The sequence below is a fragment of the Toxorhynchites rutilus genome, chromosome 2 (assembly GCF_029784135.1).
Source record: "Toxorhynchites rutilus septentrionalis strain SRP chromosome 2, ASM2978413v1, whole genome shotgun sequence".
NCBI lineage: Eukaryota > Metazoa > Arthropoda > Insecta > Diptera > Culicidae > Toxorhynchites > Toxorhynchites rutilus.
Window position 1 is genome coordinate 299,117,035 of NC_073745.1, and position 27,896 is coordinate 299,144,930.

General features: G+C 39.6%; 2 protein-coding genes across 2 annotated transcripts in view; one reads left to right on the forward strand and one right to left on the reverse strand.

The window, feature by feature from the left end:
* Nucleotides 1-22,935, reverse strand: part of LOC129766997 (uncharacterized) — a 75,452-nt gene extending 52,517 nt beyond the window's left edge. The window contains exon 1 of the mRNA XM_055767598.1: nt 21,251-22,935. Within this exon, the coding sequence (XP_055623573.1) occupies nt 21,251-22,935 (1,685 nt within the window). The remainder of the gene's footprint in view (nt 1-21,250) is intronic.
* Nucleotides 1-27,896, forward strand: part of LOC129769368 (mucin-2) — a 51,593-nt gene that overhangs the window by 10,206 nt on the left and 13,491 nt on the right. The window lies entirely within an intron of this gene.

Here is a 27,896-nt window from a genome sequence, read left to right on the forward strand (position 1 = left end):
TGAATTAGCCGAGAAAGACCGGCATAGTAGCAGCCGTAGCATCGGCCAAGAGCTGGGGATAAGTCATCAAACCGTTATTAACCATTTGAAGAAGCTTGGATTCACAAAGAAGCTCGATGTATGGGTGCCACACACGTTGACGCAAAAAAACATCTTTGACCGTATCGACGCATGTGAATCGCTGCTGAATCGCAACAAAATCGACCCGTTTCTGAAGCGGATGGTGACTGGCGATGAAAAGTGGGTCACTTACGACAACGTGAAGCGCAAACGGTCGTGGTCGAAGCGCGCTGAAGCGGCTCAGACGGTGGCCAAGCCCTCATTAACGGCCAGGAAGGTTCTGCTGTGTGTTTGGTGGGATTGCCAAGGAATAATCTATTATGAGCTGCTTCCCTATGGCCAAACGCTCAATTCGGACCTGTACTGCCAACAACTGGACCGCTTGAAGGTAGCACTCATGAAGAAGAGGCCATCTTTGATAAACAGAGGCCGCATTGTCTTCCATCAGGACAACGCCAGGCCACACACTTCTTTGGTGACGCGCCAGAAGCTCCGGGAGCTCGGATGGGAGGTTCTTTTGCATCCGCCGTATAGTCCGGACCTTGCACCAAGTGACTACCACCTGTTTTTGTCCATGGCGAACGAGCTAGGTAGTCAGAAGTTAGCCACAAAAGAGGCCTGTGAAAATTGGCTATCCGAGTTTTTTGCCAATAAGGAAGCGAGCTTCTATAACAGGGGTATTATGAAGTTGGCATCTCGTTGGGAACAAGTCATCGAACAAAACGGCGCATATTTGACTTAAAACATTTTTTTTTTTTATCCAAAATATATATTCTATTAAGGCTCATATGGCGTCAGCCTAACGGGGCCGGGAGTTCAATATTTTGACAATGTTTGCTTAGACTATGTTAGTAATATGTAACCGATTACTCGCGGTTGACTCGAGGTTAGTATTACAAGTGTTCTCATAATTGGTATGTCGCAGTCTTCGATGCTCTGTACGTGTGCCCGACACGGGATACTTCGGCGGCGCAATCATCAGTTCGTGTAGAGTTGTCATGAGCGGTACAACCTTTGGCTCTTGTTGAATAATCAGTGGACTGCACAACCTTCGGCCCGTGCATCTGTAAAGAGTGTGTGTATGTATTGCCGCGACTAAATAAAAGTTTATCGATCGGATAGGAGGGATATGAAACGGGGACACAACGAAGGAAACATCATTAAACGTTGACATCGGCGTTTCTGAGGAACAGGTATAGATGAAGCAGAAGATCAGGATCCCGGCTACCTACGATATCCCGGACGGGGATATCCGATTGTCTGCCTTGTGCTCTCAGTGCTCTAGAGAGCTGAGAGCGAGCAGCATGGAAACGGATACACGACCAGACAACATGCTCGATGTCGTGGTAGCCATCGCCACAATCACAAAGATTGTTTGCTGCTAGCCCAATGCGATAGAGATGCGCGTTTAGGTTGTAGTGATTGCACATAAGCCGAGATATCACGCGAATGAAATCACGACCTACATTCAATCCCTTGAACCATGCACTCGTCGAGACCTTAGGGATAATTGTGTGTAACCAACGACCGAACTCATCACCACTCCACATGCGCTGCCAACTTACGAGCGTATACTGACGAGGAATGTGGAAAAATTCATTATAAGCAATTTGCCTTTCAAAAAGTGTGCCTTCTATAGCGCCCACCTTAGCTAGCGAGTCCGCTTTCTCATTCCCCGGAATCGAGCAATGAGAGGGAACCCATACTAAGGTAATCTTGAATAATTTTTCGACCAAAACACTCAATAGTTGTCTTATTCTAGTTAGGAAATAAGATGAGCGTTTATCAACCTTCATTGAGCGGATTGCCTCTATTGAGCTGAGACTGTCTGAAAAAATAAAATAGTGGTCGATGGGCAATGTTTCAATGATCCCTAATGCGTAATATATCGCACCCAGTTCAGCGACATACACGGAACAAGGATCTTTGAGTTTGAAAGAGGCACTGGAATTTTCATTGAAGATGCCGAAGCCAGTGGACTCGTTTATGAATGAACCGTCAGTAAAGAACATTTTATCAGATCCAACTTTCCCATATTCTGCCGAAAATATCGGCGGAATAGAATCGGAGCGTAGGTGATCTGGGATTCCATGAATTTTTTGTCGCATGGACAGATCAAAAGTGACAGAGGAATTCCAGAAGTATGGGAAGCAAACTTGGTTGGAGATGCCTAGTGAAGGGTACACGTCGTGGGTAAGGTACTCATGGTATAAAGACATAAAACTTGACTGAGGAGTCAGCTGGAGTAGATTTTCGAAGTTATCAATCACCAATGGATTCATGATCTTGCAACGGATGAGAAATCTGTAGGATAATTCTGTGAACCGAAGAGTAAGCGGGGGTACTCCTGCCAAAACTTCGAGACTCATCGTATGTGTCGAATGCAAACACCCCATGGCTATACGCAAGCAACGATATTGTATTCTCTCCAGCTTGAGAATATGAATCCTGGCAGCTGATCGGAAGCAAAAACTGCCATATTCTAACACTGATAATATCGTTGTTTTGTACAACTGAATGAGGTCTCCTGGATGGGCACCCCACCATGTTCCGGTAATTGTTTGGAGAAAATTGATTCTTTGCTGGCATTTCTGTTTCAAATACGCAATGTGTCTCCCCCAGGTACACTTAGAATCAAAATATACACCCAGGTATTTGAAAAACATAGAGTGTTGGATCGTTTTGCCGGATAGGTGAAGCTGGAATTGGGCGGGTTCGTGCTTCCTAGAAAAAACGACCATTTCAGTTTTCTCCGTAGAGAATTCGATACCCAGCTTGAGGGCCCACGTGAACAGATTGTTCAGGGTATCTTGCAACGACTTTTGCAGAACGACGGAATTAGTACCCGTGATGGAAATAACTCCATCGTCTGCAAGTTGTCTCAGCGTGCAGTCTCTAGTTAGACAATCATCTATATCATTGACGTAAAAACTGTACAAGAGGGGGCTTAGGCAGGAGCCTTGTGGTAGGCCCATAAAACTGTAACGAGAAGATTTCGAGCTGCCATGAGAGAAAATCATGTGCTTTTCTGACAGTAAATTGTACAGGTAATTGTTGAGAATTGGTGAAAGTCCACGATTATGAAGCTTCTCTGAAAGAATTTCCATGGAAACTGAATCAAATGCCCCTTTGATATCGAGAAAAACGGGAGCCATTTGTTCTTTGCGAGCAAATGCGATTTCGATTTCAGAAGATAGCAGCGCGAGACAATCATTTGTCCCTTTACCTCGGCGGAAGCCAAACTGCGTATTTGACAGCAAATTGTTCGTTTCGACCCACTTGTCCAAACGAAGTAGAATCATTTTCTCTAACAATTTACGAATACAGGATAACATTGAAATCGGCCTATACGAGTTGTGATCGCTAGCCGGCTTGTTGGGTTTCCGTAGCATAAAATTAGTTACAATCATCTGTGACTTAAAACAGATGATTGTAACTAATTTTATGAACAAATGAAAATTTAAAAAAAATACCGCAGGACTTTTTTGGCAACCTAATATGATCTCAAACAGGGTATCATAAAACATATGGGTGGCGGAATCAACTGTATGATCTTGAAGAAGTTCCTCCCAGTCGACCAATGAAAATACGCTATTTAAAGAGTTGAAGTCACATCGTCTAAAATCCAGGTCAAAGGGATCAGTCATGGCTGAAATATACACACAGCTATGCATGTCCATTTGTAGTTCGAATGGTGGGTGGTGCGGGTCTACGGGTAGAAGTGGTGATATCGGCGGCTGGCCTTCAAAATTATCTGGAGCGTTTGTAAAAACCAAATCAAGTAGTCTGCCATTGATGTTCGGAATAGAATTGATTTGTACGAGGCCATAGGATGAGATGGATTCAGTGAGCACAAGTTCTGGATCGCTAGAAGCATTCACAGGCAAGTATCCGTTGACATCCTCATCAAAACCCCACTGCAGATGAGGAAGATTATAATCGCCGAGCAATAAAACGATATCGTTAGCCGAAGATCGGTCCGTCAAGGACTGAACAGCGAAAGTGTGGTTGGAATACAACGCCGTCTCAGAATTTGGTCGAAAGTAGATGCCGAGGAGGTACAAATATCGGTTGAGTAGTTTCACACAAACAACCATTTGCTCAAGCGTGCTGCAATGAGGTATCGAAACCTAGATCTAGATCTCTTCCACTAGAATTAATTGTTTTCGCAAGTATAATATTTTTTTCAAAAAACACTAGCTGATTGACCTCAATATAGTATGGCGATTATCGGAATCGGTCGAGTTGTTCAAAAGTTATTTTTAAGATCAGTCATTTTTGGAAAAAAGGGGAAAAATGATTTTTCAGACCATCGGTTAACTTTAAAAAAACATAATTCAAAAAAGGGAAAAATACACATTTCTGATTTTCAGATATTTTACGCAAAAAAAATCTCAGCTTTCAAGAAAAAATATTAAAAAAAAATCACAGGAGGATTGTGACGCGAGCGCATAGTTGGCGTAGGATTCCGTTACTTTTAGGGAACACATTTCGGTAGGAACAAAAGTTCTACCTACTTTTAGGTATTTGCAGTGCCGATTTCCTCCAGGCATCTTGGATTTGATGTGCCTGTTAGGGAACACATTTCGGTGGGAACATAAGCTCCACCTCCTTTTATGTATTTGCAATTACGATTTCCCCTAGGCAGTTTGGTTTTGAGGTCTCTGTTAGGGAATACATTTCGATGGGAACATAAGCTCCACCTACTTTTAGATATTTGCAGTGCCGATTTCCTCCAGACATCTTAGATTTTATGTCTCTGTTAGGGAACACATTTCGGTGGGAACATAAGCTCCACCTACTTTTATATATTTGCAATTCCGATTTCCCGTTAGGATAGTGGTTTGAGATTTTTCAGTTGTTCGGTAGTTGTTTTCATGACATATATTATTTTCTTCAATATAAACAATTGTTATGGAGTGCCGAAATCGATTGACGCAAAAATTTCATCAATCCATCATGAAATGACTGCGCAATAAGCGTTTGAAATTGGACATTTTTTACGATGTGCTCGATTTTCGATTTTCAATTTGTACCCCAATATGTTCCCGAAAGACGTAATCCTACGTCAAAATATAGCGCCATTGTTCCCGAGACAAAGTTCCACTGGAACGTTAGTGCCATTCAACAAGAATATAACACTTCGGTCATATTTGATTTGGATTGCACTCCACACTTTGGCATGATCACTTCAATGTAGAACCGTAGAACCATAGGCTCGGAATTATTCAGCAGATTGCTTTTAGCCAGTCACACATAATGAGTCATTTTCGAAGCCAGTCTAGCTAATTAATGCTTTTTGCAATACAATGCAATACAAGAATGACAACAATGGTAACTCTAGCTGGGCCTCAGTCACGCCAAGGCTCTACATCTGCAGCTATTGAGAGCTTACAATTCGCCTCCAAAGGTACGAGAAGTATTTATTTTCTTTCCCCACGAATGCGGCGATGAGAAGACATCTCAATCATGTGCCGTTTTTCAATCACTGCGTGGACGGAATTTGCTCATTCAGGTGTCATTCCTATGCATGCGCGCTGTTCATAATTTCCTTCGATTTCTCTGGGCATGTTTTATGGTTTATTCATCCGCGGGGTGAACAAATGGCCAGCATCAATTATCTGCTAGGACATGTTCAAGGTTTCTCACCGCTTTGCTGCTGTAGAAAATACTGTCGTCAATCCGGTTCGCTTCGAGAGCACACGTGTGTGTCTGTGTGTGTTCCCGTTCAGAGTACCTTAAGTTGACGTCAGGTTTACCCGATACCGTGGAAGTGACTAAGCCTCCCCTGAGCAAGCAAATGCACATCGCGCAACTATTTATGTGGCCGTGAGCATTCGCTGCTGACTGCTGGCGGAATTATTTAACCCAAACCCCGCGCATATGACAAATCGAAGCACATTTCAGCCGAGCTGACAACACCATTCGCATTCGCGGGCGTCTCATACCATTAGATAATCGGAGATCCAGACTTATTCACAATCGTATGTGATGTTTCGTAATATGGACGTTTTCCCGCAAGCGAGCACTTCTTAAAATAATTGCAGTTACTGAATTCGCGCTCGATCTTTGGCAATATTCGCGTGACGCACGATTTCTCAACCGGTGGATTCGGTTGGTAATCCGGTAGGTTTGAACATGTAAGCACGAGCTGTGCTCTCGAAATTATAAATTGAATTCAAATTTCAACCTTGTCATTCCCGCGACTATTACGTCTGCATTGTGCTGGTGCTGGGTTGCCTCAAGAAAAGTTATATTAACTCCTCCGCCTAACAAACAATGGAACTTTTACTTTCCCACGTTTCGTTTTTCTCGAACCCAGACAACGAACGATCTGTCATGAGTTCATGTTCGTGGAAGAATTTTACGTGTGAGTAATTCTGCGTTGGAAACATTGCGTTTGGTTATTATGGCATAATAACTCATATTACTTATCCGGTTAAGTGCATGCTTGACCCTAGGTCATGGATAGGGTCACTGAAGATATACTCTCAGCTTAATCTTCTGTCTGATTATGAGTGCTGTTTGATGGCTCTACTCTATGAATAGAGCTACCCTGACGAAGTGCACATCGGAAGGTCCACTTCACTTCTTCATTCAATTAATTCATTAGGTATAGCCATGAATTACCCTAGCCATGGTACTCACTAATGACAAACGTTAATGACACTCGACGTGCCTCTGAGAAAATAGTGGTTTATAATGATATTAATGCCAATTATATCAAAATTTACAGGTCCGCTCCAGTGGCTTCATCCAATCACAACCGGTTTCGGTTGTATTAGGTGCGTTCATGTTCTTCTTATACAATTTTATTGTGAACAAATGGTTACATTGAAAATATTGCCCTAGCTACATTTTTTCATATCTGTCTGGAAGAGCTGTTACATTCCAAGTCCTCGTCTTTTGAGGCTATCTACGAATCAAGCTATTCTTCTGTTTTTATCTGAGCAGAACTGCAGATCAGCTAAACCATAGTTCATCGAATGAAACAAGTGATAATCTGGAGAATATGGTGGGTTGGGTAGAGCCTCTCATTTGAGTGTTTCTAAGTAGGTATGTTTGGATACGTGAGTCTGAGGGTTGTCATACTATAGAATTCCTTTACTCGTGTCTCAGCTCGAGTTATGGCCGTTTATAATAAAAGCCACAAAACTCCGGAAACAGCTACTCTAAGCGAATCAACGCCACTATAAGTGTCTTTACCAAGTCCTGGTGGTATTCGAGGCGTAAAACAGCAGCAGTATCACGATGGTCCTCCTGCGAGATAAAAGGGTTGGTCGCCACAAAAACACCAAGCAGCGGACGATACACAAGAAAATTTGAACCGAGCCAATCGACATAGTCCCAGGTAGGGCTCGGCAGAGTCATATTCGGCTAAGGATCGTCAGGGAACTTTGAAGAAAATCGCCATCGTATTCAATTAAAAAAGAGTTTTGGCTTCTTCCAGCTTTTTCTCCGTCAACATAACTTAACAGTCATTCGAGGGTTTAGTAACCATCTCACTCTACGACTCGACTACTTCATTTCATTGTTCCCCCTCAAATGGGCATATAAAATAGCGTGCAGTGTTGTGCTCAGAAACACTAACAAATTTGTGAGTTTGACTCGTAGACAAAGTGAACTAAAATTTAGTTTAGATTTTCTCCCAAGATACACGCTATTTTGCACGCTATTTACTAATATTAACACGAAGACCTTCATAGCATACCTGGTAACTATCTATGTGTGTTGGTTTAAGTTCACGGTGGTGCAGAGTTACGATCTAGCCATCACTCCCAAGTAACCCCTTTTATATCATACCAGAAGAGAATATAAGAATAGATCCAGAGAGAGAGAGAGCAGTAACAAACGAGCTAGCACCGTGCAGCGCGCTTCACGGTACGGACGGAAATTTGACGTAGGACTATGATTTTCAATGTTCAGAAATCTTTTAGTTTAACTCTTTAGAAACTCCTAATAGTAGTCCTGAAAAAGTCCGTTTGTTATACGTACTCATAACCGTCCAACGGATTGTAACGAACAAAAAAAAAGAAAATAAGCTTCTGGCAGGAAGTTCAACTGTCTAACTGAAAATGGTTAATGAATATCAGTGTGACACATAACAGGGTGGAATGGTAGATGAAGTATACGTGGATCAGTAAACAAAAAAAAATATATCGTCATTGATTACATTGAATATGAAGTTCATGGAGAAGGAAAAAAAACATGTTGAAAATATTTACGATTTCGTGATATTTTGAGGTAAAATACACATGATATAATGAAGTTGCTTTATTTTCAATGAATAGCTATGGTATTGTGATTTCTGCCCATTGTTTTATTCTTATTATTAATCTTATTCTAAGGCGCCGGGAGCAGTAACTTTTTCGGTGAAATAATGTAGCAGACGCTCACAATGAAGTCGTATTGGTTCTACTGCTCAATCTAGCATAGAAGAAATTGAGCCATTGAGAATTATGAACATGAGTCATCAAGATTATTAATATTTCATTTCGTTTCATTTTTGGGAGTCCTCGCATGAAAATCGCTGCCACCCTCCTAGTATTGATATAATTTTTCGCTGTACAATTGCCCATGTTGCCGCAGCCCGAAAGACACTCGCTTAAGATGTTCGTCACACCATCATATACAGAAGTCTTTGGTTAACTGGACTATCTTCAACTGGACTTATCTATAACAGGGCGTACGTTAACTAGGCTGCAAAGCAGTTATGTATCAATAATAGAGGAACTGGTACAAATTCGGTACCCCATTTTGTTTTTTTGGACTTAGCTCTTGACCAATGCTCGGAATTTCTTCATATTACGTCAGCTTATGAAGGGATCTATTGCGGACATTTCCCCGCAAACCGAATTCAAAAATCTTGAGGCTCGGAGCTTTGAGCATAGAAGTGAAATATATCAAATTCGAGTACCCGAGATGCCTGGGTATAAATTTGGCACCCAATTTTTTTATTTTTTCAAATTAAAGGAATCGTACTGAAATCACTGAAAAATGTATTTTTTGACATTTTCATACAAAATAGAAGTGAAGTACACTATCTCACGTAAATTAACTCAACTTTGACGAAAAAGCATGCAAATTTTACAAAACAAAGAGGAACAAAAAAACCATTTTTCAAGTAAAAGTGAACAAATTTCATCTCGATTTATTTCTAACTAAAAAAGTAAAACGAATCAAAAGCCTTTACAAAAGTCGCAAGCGTAGTAATCAGTCTCGCAATCGGTGCAGGTGGAATGGGCCCATGGAATCATCAACACTATGTTTACATTGGGGTGCCAAATTACCCGCATACCGAATTTTCACTTCGGAATGAAATTTTTTGATTAAAATCTCGATACACTTACTCGAATTCGTTGAAGAACATACATTTCTTGATCCAAATCAGCTTTAATATTTAAAATCAGCTCACTATTCGGTTTTTAATGATTTTTCAAAAGACGCACATGAAAAATTTTCGAGATTTCAAAAACAACAAAATTTGAATTTAAAAAAAATGATATTTTGGGGTTTTGACATCTCACATTTGTTACTACATTACTAGAACACTTTTTTTTATTCACCACCAGAGTGCGCTCATTACTGCCGGAGATCCGGTGGGTACCAAATTACCCACGGGGTACCGAATTTGTACTAGTTCCTCTAGATGTCATCTTCAATTTGAAGTATTGCTTTTGTCCAGTTAGCGAGTTAAATTCGATAATTGTATTGATTTTCCGACCCAATTAACGAACGATCACTGTATGGGTTACACATTCCTCGTTGCTTTGATGAAATCTTGCATGAAATTTGAGTGATGCAAAAAATCTTGCATCGGATTACTTCAATATGTTTACATTCGAAAAAGGTCTTGATAGAACAAATTATTGCACACAATTTTATGTTCCATACAACATTCATGAGAACGAAGTTGAAAGTAAGAATGCATAATACATGATTTACCTTCGCATCCGCTCGCAAAACATACAGCTTTTATTTGTTAAATTTCCACTTGTTTTATTATTTCCACTGTTGATGTCTCAGGCGAAAATGTGCTGGATAAATTTGCCGTCTAATGGTATATATTATAATATATATCGCAAGAACTATTCTACGTAATATGCATTTGAAAACACTTAATAAACGTTACATTTTTCGTAGAGTGACCCCTCTATATTGGAATCAAAGACGAAGTCCTACGTCAAAACATCGAAAGAATGAAATAAACATCGCCCACGAATGTCGGTTATTTGGCACGAAATCGAATATTTTCCAGCAACCCATGTACTGTGCCTCACCGTTACGTTTGATGTCAGTTATTGATGGCTTGGTTTAGGAAGCACTGAAAATAATGTATGAAAAAATGGAAATGCTTGTACCGTCATCCGGGGGCAAATTGATCACCGGGGTGAAATTGATCAAACATATTACTGAAAACAAACATAAATTTTCAGAGGTATTATGCAAATTAATTTTAAACTTTTTTAATCGGACATATTCAATAACCATCTGAAAGTTTTTTTTTTGTCAATGGTTCTCAACGAATCACTTATTAAATTGCATGGAAATCAATTTTTTTTCTGAATAGCATTTTCGTTTCCATTTTCCATTATGGTAAAGAAACATATTTTCAACAAATCAAAGCAATATTTATAGACGCTAAACATATTAATTCACTTCTAGCCGATACTTGATGAGTTGAATAAGTAAACGAATACTTGTAATTACTATTCAAACAAGTGAGAAAAAACTATTTTACAAAAAAGCACCACGAACGACCAGAACCGAATCCCATCATGCGACATATCGAACGTCTTAGTTTGTCAAAACTAGCTCATTAGTGAACATTTCAGGGGTGAATGGTCTCCGGATGAACTGCAGATCAATGTTTAAATCGAGTTATGGAAAGACATGACCACACCTTTAGGTGGGTTCAATCAGGTTGTTGTATCCTCAAACCTTTGAATTGTCATTTAAATGACCGTAGGTGGAGAAATAATTGATATTCTATACATTTTTGTGCATATGACACTAGAAAATCCTGAAAAACATAGATTGATCAATTTGACCCCGAAGCTACATTTTGAAATTTTCCGTTAAAAATTTTCCAAATTAACGCTTAAGGGTTTTTTTGAACAAAACTTTCCATAACGTTTTGTGGCATTAGCACCAGTACTGATTTCAAAAATAATTGGGTATAAATCTAACTAAAGCAATCGGAAATATTCACATTTTTTCTGAAAACAGTGATCAATTTTCCCCCGGTTTACGGTACTTTTCGCCAATTTGAGCTATTAAGGTGAGAAAAATTTTATATCAAGAAATTTCAATTTGATTGGTTTTCAATTCATCAAAATACTACATAAAAAGTTTCTAATGAAACCGTGCAATGTTTTCCGAACAGTCCTACGTCAAAACTCACTGTTATCATTTGTCATGTTGTTTCGTCTACGTCTTTATTCTTTTGTTTGAAACGGTTATCCACAACAAATTTATCATTACCCGTGAAATATTCTTGTCCCGGCAATTGGTTGAAATCCTGAACCATGTAGGTTTTCAATCCGGATCGTTTCTTAGCCGTTAGGACGAAACTTTGCGAAAATTTGAAACATCAAGTTTTTTGGTCAAGTCCAAATGTCGAAATATTCGGATTCCGCTTGAAATGAGCAATCACCGCTCTCTCGCTTTTTTTTTTCTTTGTGCGTTTTTCCCGGTTTTCGTCCAACTCCTGGATTGTGGTCAACTTTCATCCGTTTCTGGAAACTTCCTAGTCCTCGAGACAGTCGCATGATGGCGCGATGCGACAACCCAGGCTGTTGCATGTGGGTGAACGAAATCTTTTCGCGAACAGTTTGCTGATTTTCTTCCATCTCGACTGAGCGGATGTAAACAAACACTCTAAAGAGAAATTGTGCAAAAACTAATTTATTTCGGTCAAGTATGAAAAAAGATACGCGAGTTTGAAAGCGTCACAATAATTATCGGCTCACCCTTTATCAATTTCAATTAATATTAATGGAAAGAACAGATAGCTATATGAAATACGTATTTTAATGTGAATAGTTGTTTAAATGCGGACAAATCTATATATATATATATAAATGGATTTCTGTCTGTCTGTCTGTCTGATTCTTATGGACTCGGAAACTACTGAACCGACCAATATGAAAATTTGTATGTAGAGGTTTTTGGGGCCGGGGAAGGGTTTCGTGATAGTTTGGGAACCCTCCCCCTCTCTAAGAAGGAGCTGCCATACAAATTAAACACAAAATTACTCGAGAATTAATCAAGCAAATGAAACGAAATTTGGCATATGAAGGTTTTAGGGTGCAATAAATGATTCTATGGTGGTAAGACTCTCCACCCCTCTCTCTAAGGGGGGGCTGCCATACAAACGAAACTCAAATCTCTGCATTACTCGAGAATGAATCAAGCAAATGAAACGAAATTGGGCATATTGAGGTATTAGGGTGCAATAAATGTTTCTATGGTGGTTAGACTCTCCACCCCCCTCTCTAAGGGGGGGGGGGGGGGGGTGGTGGTTTTTTGCCATACAAATGAAACACAAATTTCTGCATAGCTGGAGACCTAATCAAGCACAATTTGGGATGTGAGAGTTTTTGGGTATGAGAAATGTTTCTATGATGGTATGACACCCCTCCAAACATGACAATTGACAAATTTCGGAAAACTCTGAAGGAAAAAGGAAAAATTCGGAAAATTCAATTCCCATATGTTCTACAATTAAAGGGTGTGTCACATCAAATTGCATCACGGAAAAAACGCTGTAGAAATTTAATTTTTAGGAATTATATCTTCAGCTTTCGCTTATAATCAGATAAGAGTGTATAGATCACGCTGGCCACTGTCAATTTTTCGTAAATTTGGAAAAATGTCGTCGAACGAAAAAGAGCGTCGTGAATTAATCCTGCGCACTCATTTCGAGAATCCGGAGTTGTCACATCGGGACATCGGTAAGATGCTGGGAATCGTCCAATCCACGGTCAGCAGAGTACTAAAACGATACTTCGAGAACCTAACCATCGACCGGAAGGTGAAGAACGGCAAAAATGGATGCTCCGTCAGTGAAAAAGATCACAAGCGCGTAGTTAAGCAGTTTAGACGTGATCCGAGAAGTTCGGTCCGGGATGTCGCCAATAAGCTGAATTTGTCAAGTTCATTCGTCCAGCGGACCAAGCAGCGGGAGAGCCTGCGTACATACAAGGTTCAGAAGGCTCCTAACCGCGACGAAAGGCAAAACATGGTGGGGAAGACGCGAGCCCGGAAGCTGTACACCGAAATGCTGACGAAGCCGCATTGCCTGATAATGGACGACGAAACCTACGTCAAAGCGGACTTTCGTCAGCTGCCGGGCCTGTTGTTCTTCTCCGCAGAGGACAAATTCAGCGTTCCGGAGGAGATTCGCAAGCAGAAACTATCCAAGTTTGCCAAAAAGTACATGGTGTGGCAAGCGATCTGCTCTTGCGGAAAGCGGAGCGCCCCCTTCGTGATGACCGGCACGGTAAACGGGCAGGTTTACCTTAAGGAGTGCCTACAGAAGCGCTTACTACCACTATTGAAGCAGCACGAGGGCCCGACCATCTTCTGGCCGGATCTCGCTTCGTGCCACTATTCAAAGGACGTGTTGGAGTGGTACGAAGCCAACGGGGTCACCTTCGTGCCAAAGGAAATGAACCCGCCCAACGCGCCGGAGCTTCGCCCAATAGAGAAATATTGGGCGATTATGAAGCAGGCCCTCCGGAAGAACCCAAAAGTTGTCAAATCGGAGACTTCAAGAGAAAATGGATTTCTGTTAAAAAAAAATACAACCTGACGTTGTACAGAACCTTATGGACGGGGTAAAGAGGAAGGTGCGAGCATACGGGCTTGGGCTCGAAGTATGAATAAAAAGAAAATGCCAAAAGTTGCTTAATAGTTTTTATTTTACTGTCTAAAATTTTCAAAAGGATCGGTCTACTGGGCGAATTTCTACAGCGTTTTTTCCGTGATGCAATTTGATGTGACACACCCTTTACTTAGTGACAAGTGCTGTTAGTCCATTTGATGTTTGCGCTAGCGAAATTGATCTTTGTTCGAAACTGGAAATGGATTTTAATGTGATGAAACGCACTCCTCTATCTCCTTCTATCTATACCAAAAAAGGATCGCAATTTAGGGCTGTCATATTATCTGTATAAGACATTTATTCCATGTAACGGATGAACTATTATTTGCAAGTGGTTGAACAATCTTGAACTGGAATTGTGTCTGAAAATAATCTGATATTATAATGAAGAGTTTTTTTAGAAAAGAAATACTAGGATATTTATAGTAAAAGGTAAATTCAATGGGGTCAATTAAAAGATCAATCAATGAACAGTTCTGCGATTGGACCCATGAACTTGCTCATAGTAAGACAATGTGAATGTTTGAAGGTTGATAACAAAAAACAAATTTTGGGCGGGACGAAGTTTGCCGAGTCAGCTAGTTTATTATAAAAAAGGGGGTCTAAGTGGAATAAAGGAACCAAGTGCTTTTGATTTTCTGAAACCATAATTCAGAAAAGCGCAACACCTTTCCTCTTTCTGAAATGGCCCCTTAACCCCTTTCCGTATTATTTGATATGTCACAAATCAAGTGATTTCACTAGCCTGCTGAGCGTTCTAGCGTCCTATGTTACTCAAGTACCCACGAGTGAGACTCGATGTTGTACGGGAAAGGGTTAACGATTCTAGGTAAACTTCGTCCTCTCCACATTCCATTATTTTTATTCAGTGCATAGTAGAGATTTTTAATAATCAGGGCGTTGTCTCTGTCTTTTATTCTTATTCCGTGGCTTTTCAACTGCATTACGCTTTTTTGACGTAGGACTACGTCATTCATTTTTGTACCGGGGTGTAAGTTCAAAGTTTCGAAAACGAGAGAGTGACGCTGGACTGCAAGGTTTCGAACGTTAATACCTCTTTACCGGCTGAATGGAGTGGTATAATAATCACTTCATGCGAAAGATAAAATATCAACGAGTTATGTGATTGTCACTTATTAGTCCAAAAAATCGTTTCAATAGCTTCAAAATTGTGGAGGCGATCTGGCGTAGTGGTAACATCCATGCCTCTCACGCTAAAGGTCACGAGTTCAATTCTCACTCCCGACATTCTTCCAAAAATGGAAGTAAAAGTGACGAACCAGCCAAATTGAGTTGAAAATCACTATAATTCAGATAAAAAAAAAGCTTCAAAGTGCTTTGAAAGCAAACTATTGAAATCATAACTAGCTCTTTGGTGATTATTGGTGATCGCAATGTGTTCCCGAATACGGACGCAAAATCTAGGCACCTGGAGAAACGGTCATAGCGAATACAAGCAATCTGTGATTTATTTTGCTCGCTTGCAATAGTGTTTGGGAAATCATAGTGAACACATGCAAGGCGTGAGTAATTTTACTTACAGTTTCTGTTCTGCTTTCGCATGGAACAATCATGAAAAATTTCCACATCACGATAAAAAAGAAATGAATTTTATGCAACCTCAATTTCTATTCTGCTTATTTCCACGAAAACAAAAATCTTGTATCAAACATATTCAGTTGCTTTTTCAAGGCCACTCAAATTCCATCGGTTCGTTTCGGGACCACCAACAAGTTCGAAAGAGTTGAATTTCATGTTAATAACAATTCCCTACTTATACTCATCCACCCACACAGTAACAAGAGAAACTTTCAACAATCTTTCAAAATATTCTTTCATTCATTCATTAAGAATTGATTCAGATGCAATTTCAAATAAATGATTACCGAGCCAACGGTAGTCCTATGTCTACCTTGCGGTTATATTACAGATATAACCCACTTCTTGTTTTTTCTCTGCGGTTATTTCCATTGCTCTTATTTCCTGTGGGATTTTTTCAGAGAATCGATACTCGCTTAATATAAAACTTTTGAATGTTGTTTTTCACAAAATGAATAAATGTCAAATGGACTTTTTTCGTGTTCAACCTTTACAATAACACCAAATATAAAGCAGAAGCATTTAAATAAGGGTTGGTTCAAATTGGCTATCCAGTATCAACGGCAATAAAAAGACCACTGCATTATTTTTCTAACGTTTTCGAAATATTGTGTCTACAGTGGTAAAAGTTAAAACGCATAACGTCTGTTGATATCAACAAATAACAGGAGGTTAACGCAGTGCGTTTCTTCCGTGTGCCGCTTGTTAGATTACGATATTGTTTATGCTGTTCGTGGTTCCCTGCCTGAGGTTAAAGCTCAACTCCATTTGAGCGCTATCAAGCTTACACGGACGCAGTGAGCTTACCATCCGGTTACTGTTTCCGGGTGCATTATGAACTATTTTGACGAAATGTGTGCTAGACATATAACTTGTTGCTATAAAAACAATTTCCTTCTCCGATAAAGCCCCGTCAAGTTTCGACAGCTGTGCGGCGATGCATTTCTCATACCGTCCGACGGTTTATTTCAGACGCGTGTGACTTGAAAGTTGTGCGTGTATTTCGATCATTTCCGCCAGGCATCAAAAACTGCCCAATAGAACGTGAACTTGAACACCCGAATGAACACATATTTCGTAAGAGTTACGGTTCTACAGCTAAACTTCCGCTTCCGCGTACATCTACCAGCGGTTTAACTCTTTGCCCTACGATTTAATTTTCAACTGCGTGGCCACCGGACTCGAATTATATACCTCATTGTCGTGACTACCCACTCTACATTGTTGTGCCAAATCGGTCCCAACAGGTGGTGTCGACAACGGTGCCGATATCGTGCCATTTTGCAATAATTTTGTCGATCTACCCTTCATATTCGACAACCAATTACGAGCCAAACCTGTGCCAATCTGGCACCGCGTCGACCGATTGAAAAACTGCTCGAACCTTATTATGGCGGTATTTGTTTTGAAGAAAGTTTAAAGTTTCCAAGGAATAAAAAAAAAAATTGCGTTGTTTACAAACATTTATTTTTCATACAATGCTTTCAAACTTAATACAATGCCACTAAAATTGAAAGCAAACATTTGCAGCGTTCATGTTGTCAGCAGCAAATCCCCGACAGGTGCAAATTTTCTTCGGAACTTTATCCACTCTCAGCTCAATTGTTTTCGTCGCATCTTGTGCTCTACAGCGACAGCAGGAGAATTCATCATCGACTATTGGGATTTCAGTGGATGGCTGGTTGCAGCAACTGCATAATGTTTCCTTATTGACACAGATCGAGTTTTTGTCTCCTTCGAAACCACCTTCTCCGTCCTCACTTCACTTCTACCCGATGATGTCTGCCGTTTGAAGAATTTGATGAAAACTGCACTTAAAGTTTCCTTCGATCGTCCGTAACGATTGCAACGGAATATTGCTGAGCCATTGAGAGTTTAAGGGTTTCTGAAAAATATGAGATAGAGGTAAAATGTTCTGTAGATCGAAAGCAATGATACAAAATACTTCTGTTACCTGTCCATACTTCGATTGGAAGTTTTCTCTGTGTTGTTTTACTGCACCGAGCAGTATTTCAATTGAGAATAGAATCCCTAAAACCAGCTGATATTGGCGACTGTTTCTTTAACACTTTCATGTTTCGTGTTTTGACAGTTCAACGAGAAGGAGAAAAGCTATCGCTGCAGTGATGCCTTTTCGCTCTGTATAAATAATCGCATACAATTATAATTGAAAGTGTAGACAGTGCTGCCTGTGGGGAGGCAAGGCGAGGTATGGTTCCAGCACTTTTGTAGCACTTTCCGTCGCTCGGTCCACTTTGTACCTATAACCGCTCGAAAATATAGGAAACTGGGTAGGGTCTAGACACTGAGCGATCATTTCGGAAATATTTTCCTTCAATCCGAGACATACCTTACTCTCCAAAAATCGTTTACAGAATGACTTTTCAACATGATGCAATCTATCACCCAGCATAGAGACTTCAAATCTCTCCCGCTCAATTCTATTCCAAGTCTCTCGTTTTATAATGTGTTGCCAGATTATGACAAGTAGTAAATCTCCAGAATTGACCGAGTATTGCTAAAAACCGCAATTGAAGGCATATCATCAATTTTATTGTGTTTTCCGTTTCTGTTATGTAAAGAATCGTAGTATAAATTTGATGAATTGATAACTAATGTTATGTATGCGTTTTATAACATGCATCCCACTTCACGAACATGCCTGTTGTATGAAAACCCTCAAGCAAATCGATCTCGTCCAAAACCTATAATTGGAATAAGTATAGTACTTTCAAGCAGTGCAAAATCAACATGGATGGCTTCATTATGAAACGTTTGACTGAGAAATTCCAGATATGTGTTTTACATGATTGAATAACGCATTTCATCAACTTTATAAAATGTTGCCCCTGTATATAAATCAATGTCGATTATGCATCAGTGAGCACACTGTTCCGAAATATTAACGCCCATGTATCGATAACAACGATAAAATCATGCAAGCTACGAATAGGATTTGCACAACTAAATTGGGTAGTAAACCATTTATGTTGCAAATTTAAAATTTGTAATTTCAGAGGGATCATTTATTATATATATCAGAGATTAGTTTTGACAGGCCGCTTATTTCATTAACAATTAATGTGATTCCGAACGAGTTTTCTGGCTGCACAACAATGATCTTCTCAAGCCTAATTTTACGCTTCTTCGATTCCTCACTGTTCGCACCGATAAGCACGAGTCGTTTGCGTTTCACAATCAAAACGCACGGAGACATAATTCAACGGAGGTCGTCTACTTTTCAGTAGCTTTTAACAGTGCTTTTTTTCTCCTCTTCACAAGTGAAAAATTTTCAACGCTTCAATAACTCCTAACGCAGCCCCGCGCAGTTTGTGTTTACCAAACGCTGACTCTGCGAATGCCACTCCAACGCAATATCACTTCGGCTCGGTTTGAAGTGGTATATCACATCAACCGGTCAGTAATCCCTCTACCGAGAAATTCTCCGGAATCAACGGTTCCAATTTCACATTCCCCACCTGGTCCCAATTATACGGACGCATCGTGCTTCGGCCACCCGATATAAATGCTCCTCTCCGGGCATCTCGTAAATCGAGATAATCACTCATTTTCCGGGCACCGGACAATCGCTGGATGACATCAGTGTCAGTGTTTAACGGCGTCCAACACGGCCTTTTTCACGGTGTTGGATTTAATTAATGCGTCGCACTCGAGACGCTGCAGCCGCCGCCGCCGCCCCCGTTGTTCGTCGCTACCTTTAAGATCGACTTGTTTCACTTTCATTTTCGTTGTCGTTGTTGTTGTTTCGTTCGGCGTCTATTCCGGCTTTGCTACGGGTGCATGCGCAGCTCTAGGTGGGATCACGTTTCCCACCGGTGCCATTTGCAAATGACAGCCGGGAACCTGATCGAGAACACCCAACGGCGCGTTGAATCACAATGGACGTCCTTGAAACCGTTGGGCAGCATCACTATCGTGACTAAGGGCCCCAAGGCAATCGATCGACCGATCGTTCAAAAGTATTTGCTACCAGTAAAATGAATTTGTTCATTTTATTTTCACTCTCCTTTGCCGTGGTAGTGTGCTTGAGATATTATTACGGTTTGAATGAATGATTTTACTCGGTAACGTCATATTAAAACGTTGCAATCATCATCCGGTATCCGGTGTAATTTTGAAATATGGCAGGAAATTTATTTTTTCACACAGAAAACGTTGATCACTTTTGTATGGTTTGTTTTCTTTCATTTCTTTCTTTCAAAAAAACGGAAAACTCAATACCGCGATTTATATTGCGGCATCTAATGAGATGAAGATTCAAAAAGTTTGTGTTTTTCAATTTGTTAGTGGTATTTAAAATGCTTTCACGCTGGGGAAAGCTCTTTCTCTTTTCAAAATAATCCAATGTCGTTCGAGAGGACATAGCTCGGAACAGTTCGCTTTCGGTAGAACCTGAGCTCCATTCGCTTTGTACACCATATCAAAACATCCTCGGCTTAACTAGTGACAGGTACACTGTCACAAGATTCCTAGTGAGTCCAGAACAATCTCTCCGCAAGCATTCTTTATAGATTTCCTTATTTAAAATACCCATTGTTATGATGCTTTACCAGCCTAACTACAGGTGCCTATGGCCTGCTAAACTGAACATTTTTTTATGAACTTGCGTTTTTCGTTCGTCCTAATGTCCTGCAAAATTATTCTATTTTTCCGTTATTTCGGTATGTTAACATTCTGTAATGTCTTCAGTAAGGAAATGTGATGAGAACTTATCAAGAAGGCATTCTTTCACCAAAAAGTCTCTGTTGAAGTAGGGCTTCCTGAAAAGATGGGTAAGTAATCGATGGGCCACGTATCAAATACTTCTAAAGTATAATATAATGAACCTAATTTAACGACAGATTCGGTACAAGTAATCATGACTCTAAAAAAGGCAATAAAATTATAAATGAAGACGCGGTTGGATTACCTCGGTGCGTATATTATCGAGAATTCTACACCCAAAGTCAATTTTTAGCACATGTTATGGCATCCCGATTTCTTACATTAAAAGAGCCGAAAAATAACAGGAAATGTTCTACTCCCCAATACGTGTATATCATTTGTATAATATGTATGCTAGAGCCAATAAGAGCGAGCGAAACAAGAGACACATTTAAATGAAAGCATATGAAATCTTTTCGTATAGTTTGCCAAGTACACGGCCCAGACAGAGAAAGATATATTCTCGTTCATGTTCTTCTTTATCCTCTCAGAAAAAACCTTCCAACTTCATTTTATGATGAGGTGTAATATTATCACGTTATTATATAACAGCACTGGCGGCTGTACGGATAGCGTGGTCGTGTGAAATAGCTTTGCATTCCAGCCGGCATTGGTTCAATCTCCATTGACGCCGTATATACTTTTTTTTTGGCACAATCCCATGTGTGGTTGTTGTTGTTGTTGTTTTGAATTATAGAGACTTTGAGCTGTATGACAGTCATTCGTCTCTTTAGTCCCCTTTACACACCGGAGCAACCACTCAAAGTTACACAATACTTGTAGGTAATCATTTCAGGTGGGCGCAGGCGCCTCTTTTAGATTACCCTGGTACATGATACCAGGGTGTAAGCGTTCAAGATTTGATTGCAGTATCAAATGTACTGAATCAGGTTAGCCTCTTTAAGGAAATCCAGAGTATCTCTTTCTTTCCGTGTGTCGTTCTGCAAAACGACATCTAGGCCACCAGTTAAGCCGTACCTCCTACGAAGGTCCGCAGTTCGCATGCATTCCGTTAGAATATGCCCCACCGTCAGGCGGGTGCCGCAACAGGTAAGGGGCTCTTCTTTCTTTGCTAGGAAGTTATGAGTCAACCACGTATACCCGATGCGAAGACGCGAGAGAATTCGCTGTTCATACGTGTTGGCCCGGTCCCTCCATTTGCCGGTTGATGCTTTAATTCTACGAAACTGCAGGTCCCTTCCACGATTCCATTCAGCCTCCCAAGTGAGGAGAATGGAATTGTTCGCCCTTCTAATGAGGTCCTTACCAGGTATACCCATACTGGTAATGGAGCCTCTCCACCCTTCGTTAGCAAGCCGATCGGCTTCCTCGTTCCCCGGGATCCCGGTGTGACCCGGAATCCAACATAGGATCGCACTACTTCCTCTCAGCTGCTCTTCAATTTCTTGAATGATGGGGTGTTTGATAGTACCACCCTCTACAGCTTTGAAGACGCTCGCCGAATCCGAACAAACAACGACGCTATCAGCATTGGTGACGCTCTCTAATGCCAACTTAATGGCGAGAGCTTCACACGAGAAGATGCTAAACTCATTGGGGACTCTCATGCTAGTCTTAGCATTACAGTCGAGTATCCCAATGGCTGATGCGTCATCAGTGACGGACCCGTCAGTATAGACAATGCGTTTGTTAGCAAAGTCAGTACGTAGGGCCTCGTTCACCACCGCTTGCACCTTCTGGGGGTTATCCCCAGCCCTAACGAACCGTTTTACCCTCCAGCTGATGGAGGGAGAAACGGCATCCCAGGCTCTAGGAGAGCATCGACTTAACCGCAGGGGGCGAGGCAGTATCTCCCCCGTTAGGGTTTGATATTTTTGCCTGGCCCTAACCCCGTATGGGGTATCAAGTGATAGGTTGGCTGGGCACTCCTCCCACCTGACTAGTGCATGGATCATCCTCTGCACACACACCATCTCGAAAGGTGGTTCCCCTATCTCAGCAAGTAGACTCTTAATAGGACTACTATAAAACGCACCCGTGATTATGCGAATTCCGCTGTTATAGGCTGATTCCAACATTTTAAAATATTTATCCGCTTTACTAGCGAGGATGATACCGTACACTAGTCGTGGGATTATCCAGCTTTTGAAAATATTCAAAAGGGAGTCCCGTGGGCTGCCTTTCAGCCTTCCTTTAATCGCTTTTAGAACGTTCAGGTGATCCGCGATCTTTTTCTTGACCAGTTTTGCATTTAGCTTGAAATTCAAGTTTCTATCAATCGTGACTCCGAGGAGTGTAGAGTTGAATCCCTCTGGGATAGCTTTCCCATTCATAAAGATAGGAGCCCTTTGTGCACCCCTGGCCCGTCGTCTTATTGACAAAATACTTGATTTCTCACTAGAAATCGTGAACCCAACTTCGTCTGCCCACATCGATACACTCTTGACTGCGCTCTGCAATCGATTCCTGGATCTTTGCACTAAGCCTGATGATATTAGAAGTATGTCATCCGCATAGAGGATAACCTTCACTCCATCAGGGATGAAATCGAAAATCGAATTCATTGCTAACAGGAAAAGAGTGACCGATAGGATTGCACCTTGAGGAACTCCGTTTTCGGCAATTTTCTCACTGGAGAAGCGATCCCCAACTGCTACTTTGAAGGTTCTGTCGGTTAGAAAGCTAGCAAGGTATGCCATCATTCTTCCCGCACCCATGTGTGGTAGACATTCGTTTAGCCGCACCCTATTTTTCCTCAATATTTTTAAAAATAAGTAAATTCTTTGTGCAGTTTTGTTCATGAAAGACTATTGTTGTTTATTTTCATCGAATTCATTCTGAAAAAAAAGTATAAATTCACTTTTTGTTTTCTAAGTAATTCAAATATGTGGAATCAGGGTCAATCAAAACGTCCTCCAGTAATTGAAGATACATTTCGGAGTTCATTCGGGTGAAAATGAAACAAATGGGAAGCTTCCTGTAATAGAAAATGGCTCCCCACACTGTCAAACTTCCGCCCCCAAAGTTTCGCTTCGATCTCACGACATGCCGTTGACTTAAATTGTTCCAATAGCAACTGTAACAGTCCGGACCATCCAAATTGAACTTTTTTCGCCGGAAAATACAACATTTCTCCATTTTAGTTTCCATTCCATGTATTGCAGGGCGAAAATGAAATGGTTCTGCTTATGGGTGGCGGTCAGTTTCGGCTTCCCTTGAGGTTTCTTCCACATGATGTTTGATGACTCATTCAAGATGCGCGCAATATGCCTCTTCGTTACTGGAACAACCGATTCTGCCTTAATGTATGAGCAGGACATCGTTTCCTGGTTGATTCGTGTCTTATTCGACCTTTAAAACGCAAAGTAACTTTGGTGTTCCCATTTGTTGGTGGTTATATCCCATATTTCTGGCACTATTTAAAGAAATTCCGTACCACTTTCTCAGATCGACCAATTTTTGTTACGATCGAGCGATTAGAAAGCTTTTGTTCACTGAATATCTTTATTATTTTCCGCCTCTTCCGTCAATAGAATACCTTTCGCCATTCCTTCAAATTTTACCTAAATCATTAATCTGACCAACTTCTTACGTTGCACATCTAATATTTATCTTGCAAATTGAACATTCCCAAGTAATTTTTTCAAAAAACACAGATAAAGGCTTGGTGATTATGCGAAAACTCGATTTTTATGCCCTGCGGCTAAACGTATGTCTCTGGAAAAAACGACGTTTGAATGTTTATATCCACCGATGCCGCCTTGTGTGTGGGTGATTGTGACGCGCGTCCTTTCAATAAAATTGATTTAAATACACTACCACTACAGCAAATAAGTATCCCGATAAAAATAACATTCCTTGTTGTTTTGTAAGTGTTTCAATTTTTTTTCAAGTGCGGCTAAACGAATGTCTTTCACTGTATGTTATAGAAAAAATTATTATGTATCCATCCACCAAAGGCAAAATGTTGCCATTTATGTAAAATTCTATATTGTGTAGTATAAGTCCGATAAATGTTATTGTAATTTGCGAAATAAATATTGTAATGTATTGTAGTGTTGTGAAAATATAGTGTTGTTCAACCAAAAGAGTGTTTTCAATCAAACACCGGAATTCTTGGTTGTGGAGAAGAATTATTGAGGATACAGTCCAGCACTCCGAGAACCGGTCCCCTAACAGTAGTATTTATGTGAATCTGGATTTCCTACAATGCTGCTGATTAAAACAAAACACCGTAACAGAGTGGATATCGAAGATGACATGAGGTGTGCTTTTCGACAACGTTTTCAAGAATTACTATTTTGGCGGAAATCGTTCAGGCGCAGGTGCCATACTGACTATATACCTTCTCTGTAATCAGATACAAGTACAAAATCATATTTTTGGTGAATAAAACTTGAAAGCTGTTATTATTATTTTGCTGATATGCTACAGACTTTCGTAGATTTTCGTAAAGGGGGGAATGGAGCAAAAAAGGTTGAAACCCACTGCACAATGGTCCAGGAGATGTATTCAAGTGGAAATTAGCATTTAGAGCTTGACAGTTATTCTCTAGACAAAAACTGTCTTCGACAAAGTAGTTACATACGATAGAGCGCTCATTTTTATGTTATCAAAAATAGGATGAACAAAATTGTCGATGAAATAAAAAATATAACTTTCTTATCTTTATAGATAGAGGTAAACATAGCTCGACAATGTTGTAGTCCTAGTTATTTGAGACATCTTTGTAGAACAAAGTTTTTTTTCTATCTCTTGAAATAACCGATATAGCGCCTTTTTATAAGTTACGTTAGGGTCACCATGAAAAAAAAACTGTTTTTTGCTCTTACTTTTATATGTCAAATTCTACATACAAACTGTCTTCAGAAGACTTTTAGAACTTACTAATACAAACATTTTGAGATGCGGAACTTGTCAATACCTCAACTTCCCTAAAAGCTATTGAAATTTTTTTTCCCAAAAAACACGCTCTTTTCATTTGTTATTCTTTCTGGGGCAAACATAAAAAATGTTTGTTGACGGGATTTGAAAGAAAAAATTTCACTTTATACAATGCGTGAGTTTTAAAACTATGTTATTTTTTGTGTTTGAGTGAACTAAAATTGAAAACATGAGTTTTTGGGTAAAAAAACATCAATAACTTTAAGAAGGATTAAGATATTGACAAGTTCTGCATCGCAAAATGTTGGAATTGATAAGCTCTAAAAGTCGTACGAAGACAGTTGTGATGTAGAACTTGAAATATAAAAGTTAAAGCAAAAAAAACGTTTTTTCATGGTCACCCTAATGCAACTTAGAAAAAATCGATTATATTAAAAGATAGAAAAAAGCTTTGTTCTACAAAGTTGCCACAGTTATTGATGTTTTTTACCCAAAAACTCATGATTTCAATTTAAATTTACTCAAACACAAAAAATAACATAGTGTTGAAAATCACACATCATGTAGAGTGAAATATGTTCTTTCAAATGCCGTCAATAAACTTTGTTTATGTTTGGCCCAGAAAGAATGACAAACAATTGAAGAGAGTGTATTTTATGGGAAGAAATATCAAAAACTTTGAGTAAAGTTGAGATTTTAACAAGTTCAAACAACAAGTTCAAGTTCAAAGTTTCTTTACAAGTTCAAAATATTTGTATTAGTAAGCTCTAAAAGTCTTCCGAAGACAGTTTATAAAAGTTAGAGCAAACAGTTTTTTTTCATGGTGACCCTCGGTTATTTCAAGAGATCGAAAAAAATTGTTCTACAGAGATGTCTCAAATAACTAGGACTACAACATTGTCGAACTATATTCACCTCTATCTATAAGGATAAGAAAGTTAGATTTTCTATTTCATCGACAATTTTGGTCACGCTATTTTCGATAACATAGAAATGAGCGCTCTATCGTATGTAACAACTTTGTCGAAGACAGTTTTTGTCTAGAGAATAACTGCCGGGCTCTAAATGCTAATTTCCACTTCCATCTCCTGGACCATTGTGCACTGGTCTAACGAACACATTTAAAAAAGATAATTCAATGATTTTTTTCCTCAAATTCAAATTATTTAATTAGGCAAAGCGAAAGCATGAATGAATATTTTTTCTCTATATAATATTGATTGTGTTATATTTGGACTAGGCTGCCCAAATATGCATAGTTGATGCAAACAAGTAAGCGTAAACTGTGTTTTACATTCGAATTAATATATCAAAAATCACAAAAGCCCTTCAGTCCACTTTCGACTGTTAATATTTATTGAAGAGAGGCAGATTATTCTATATAAATTGTTCACAGTCATGATTATCCAGCTAGAAACAAGAAAAGAGCGTTTTCCATCACTGAGTGGTGTTGGTGGTTACGCCAATCATGCATATTTGGGCAGTATGTCTTTCAGTCATGGAGCAAAATAAGAAAACAGGTCACGTTTCTATTAAATAGTTTTAACATTAATAACTATTTTTGCTGCAAATGGATAACTACGAGTCCGAGATATCAGTTATCGTTTGGTTTTGGTTTTGGTTTGTCCAGTCGAAAATACGATCATGGTTTGTCCACTTTTTTAATGCTCTCATTCAGCACACCTTTGTCAAATCAGGTATTCGAATGTTTCAAAACATATAAGTAATATTGTCTTTTTCATGATTTACAGGATTTTTATGGTATATTTTTACAGAATCACATGTTTTAAAGGATTATAAAATACACCATCTATTGGTGTCAATGCGCCCCTCATTCGAGCTAGCTGTTAATCGATCACCAGATGATTATTTCGCACGTATTCAGACCTTTTCTGGATTATAACACTTACAAATATTGTAAACATAATTCTTGCACACCATTTGTATCAGATTTACATACCTAAACCATTCAATTAACGCATTTCGAAGACCTCAATTCTGATCATGAGTTGTGCAATTCACTACTGTTGTTTTGTTTACATGATTTCTATGGCAACCGCTTGGCGCGCTGCAGTTTGTTTATTGTGTCCTTCGCGTATAGCAGAAATAAAGCTTCTCTATGTTGAGTGTGTTGAGATGAACACTTTTAAAATGCCCAAGAAAAGGCAATATTCTGAAGAAAGCCTAAATTATGAATGGATCAATATGATGACAGTAAACTCAAACTATGATAAATGCAACATCTACTTTAAAATTCGTTTTTCTTCATTCAGAAATGAAAAATTTTTTTGGACAAACCATGATCAGAGTTGGTCAAACCATGATCATAATTCCTCTTTGAGGAAAATCGTTAAAAAACTTAAAAATTTGAAAAGTTCCAACACCCCATGGTAGTATTAGCAACTAGAGACTTGGGGCTTTTCAACAAACCCAAACTCGTATCGATCATATGTAATTTTCATTAAGAAAACTCGATTTGCATTTATTAGTTGCGTTAAAACACCCTAAATCGGACAAACTAAGATCATTTACCCTATATGTTTAATGAAACTAACCATCGAACAATAAAAAAATGTCAAATAATATCTACACGAATATCCCGCGTTCTGATTGGTCAATTGTCACTCCTAGTTGATCATTGAATACGCATACGGGACTGCGCAATGAATTATGCGTTTGGTTTGATTTTGTGCTACGGTAAATCCCCCGTTGTGATTGACCAATTTGCTCCTTCCCAGTTCTCATCTCATTCACCACCAAACTAAACGCTTTTTCAGGG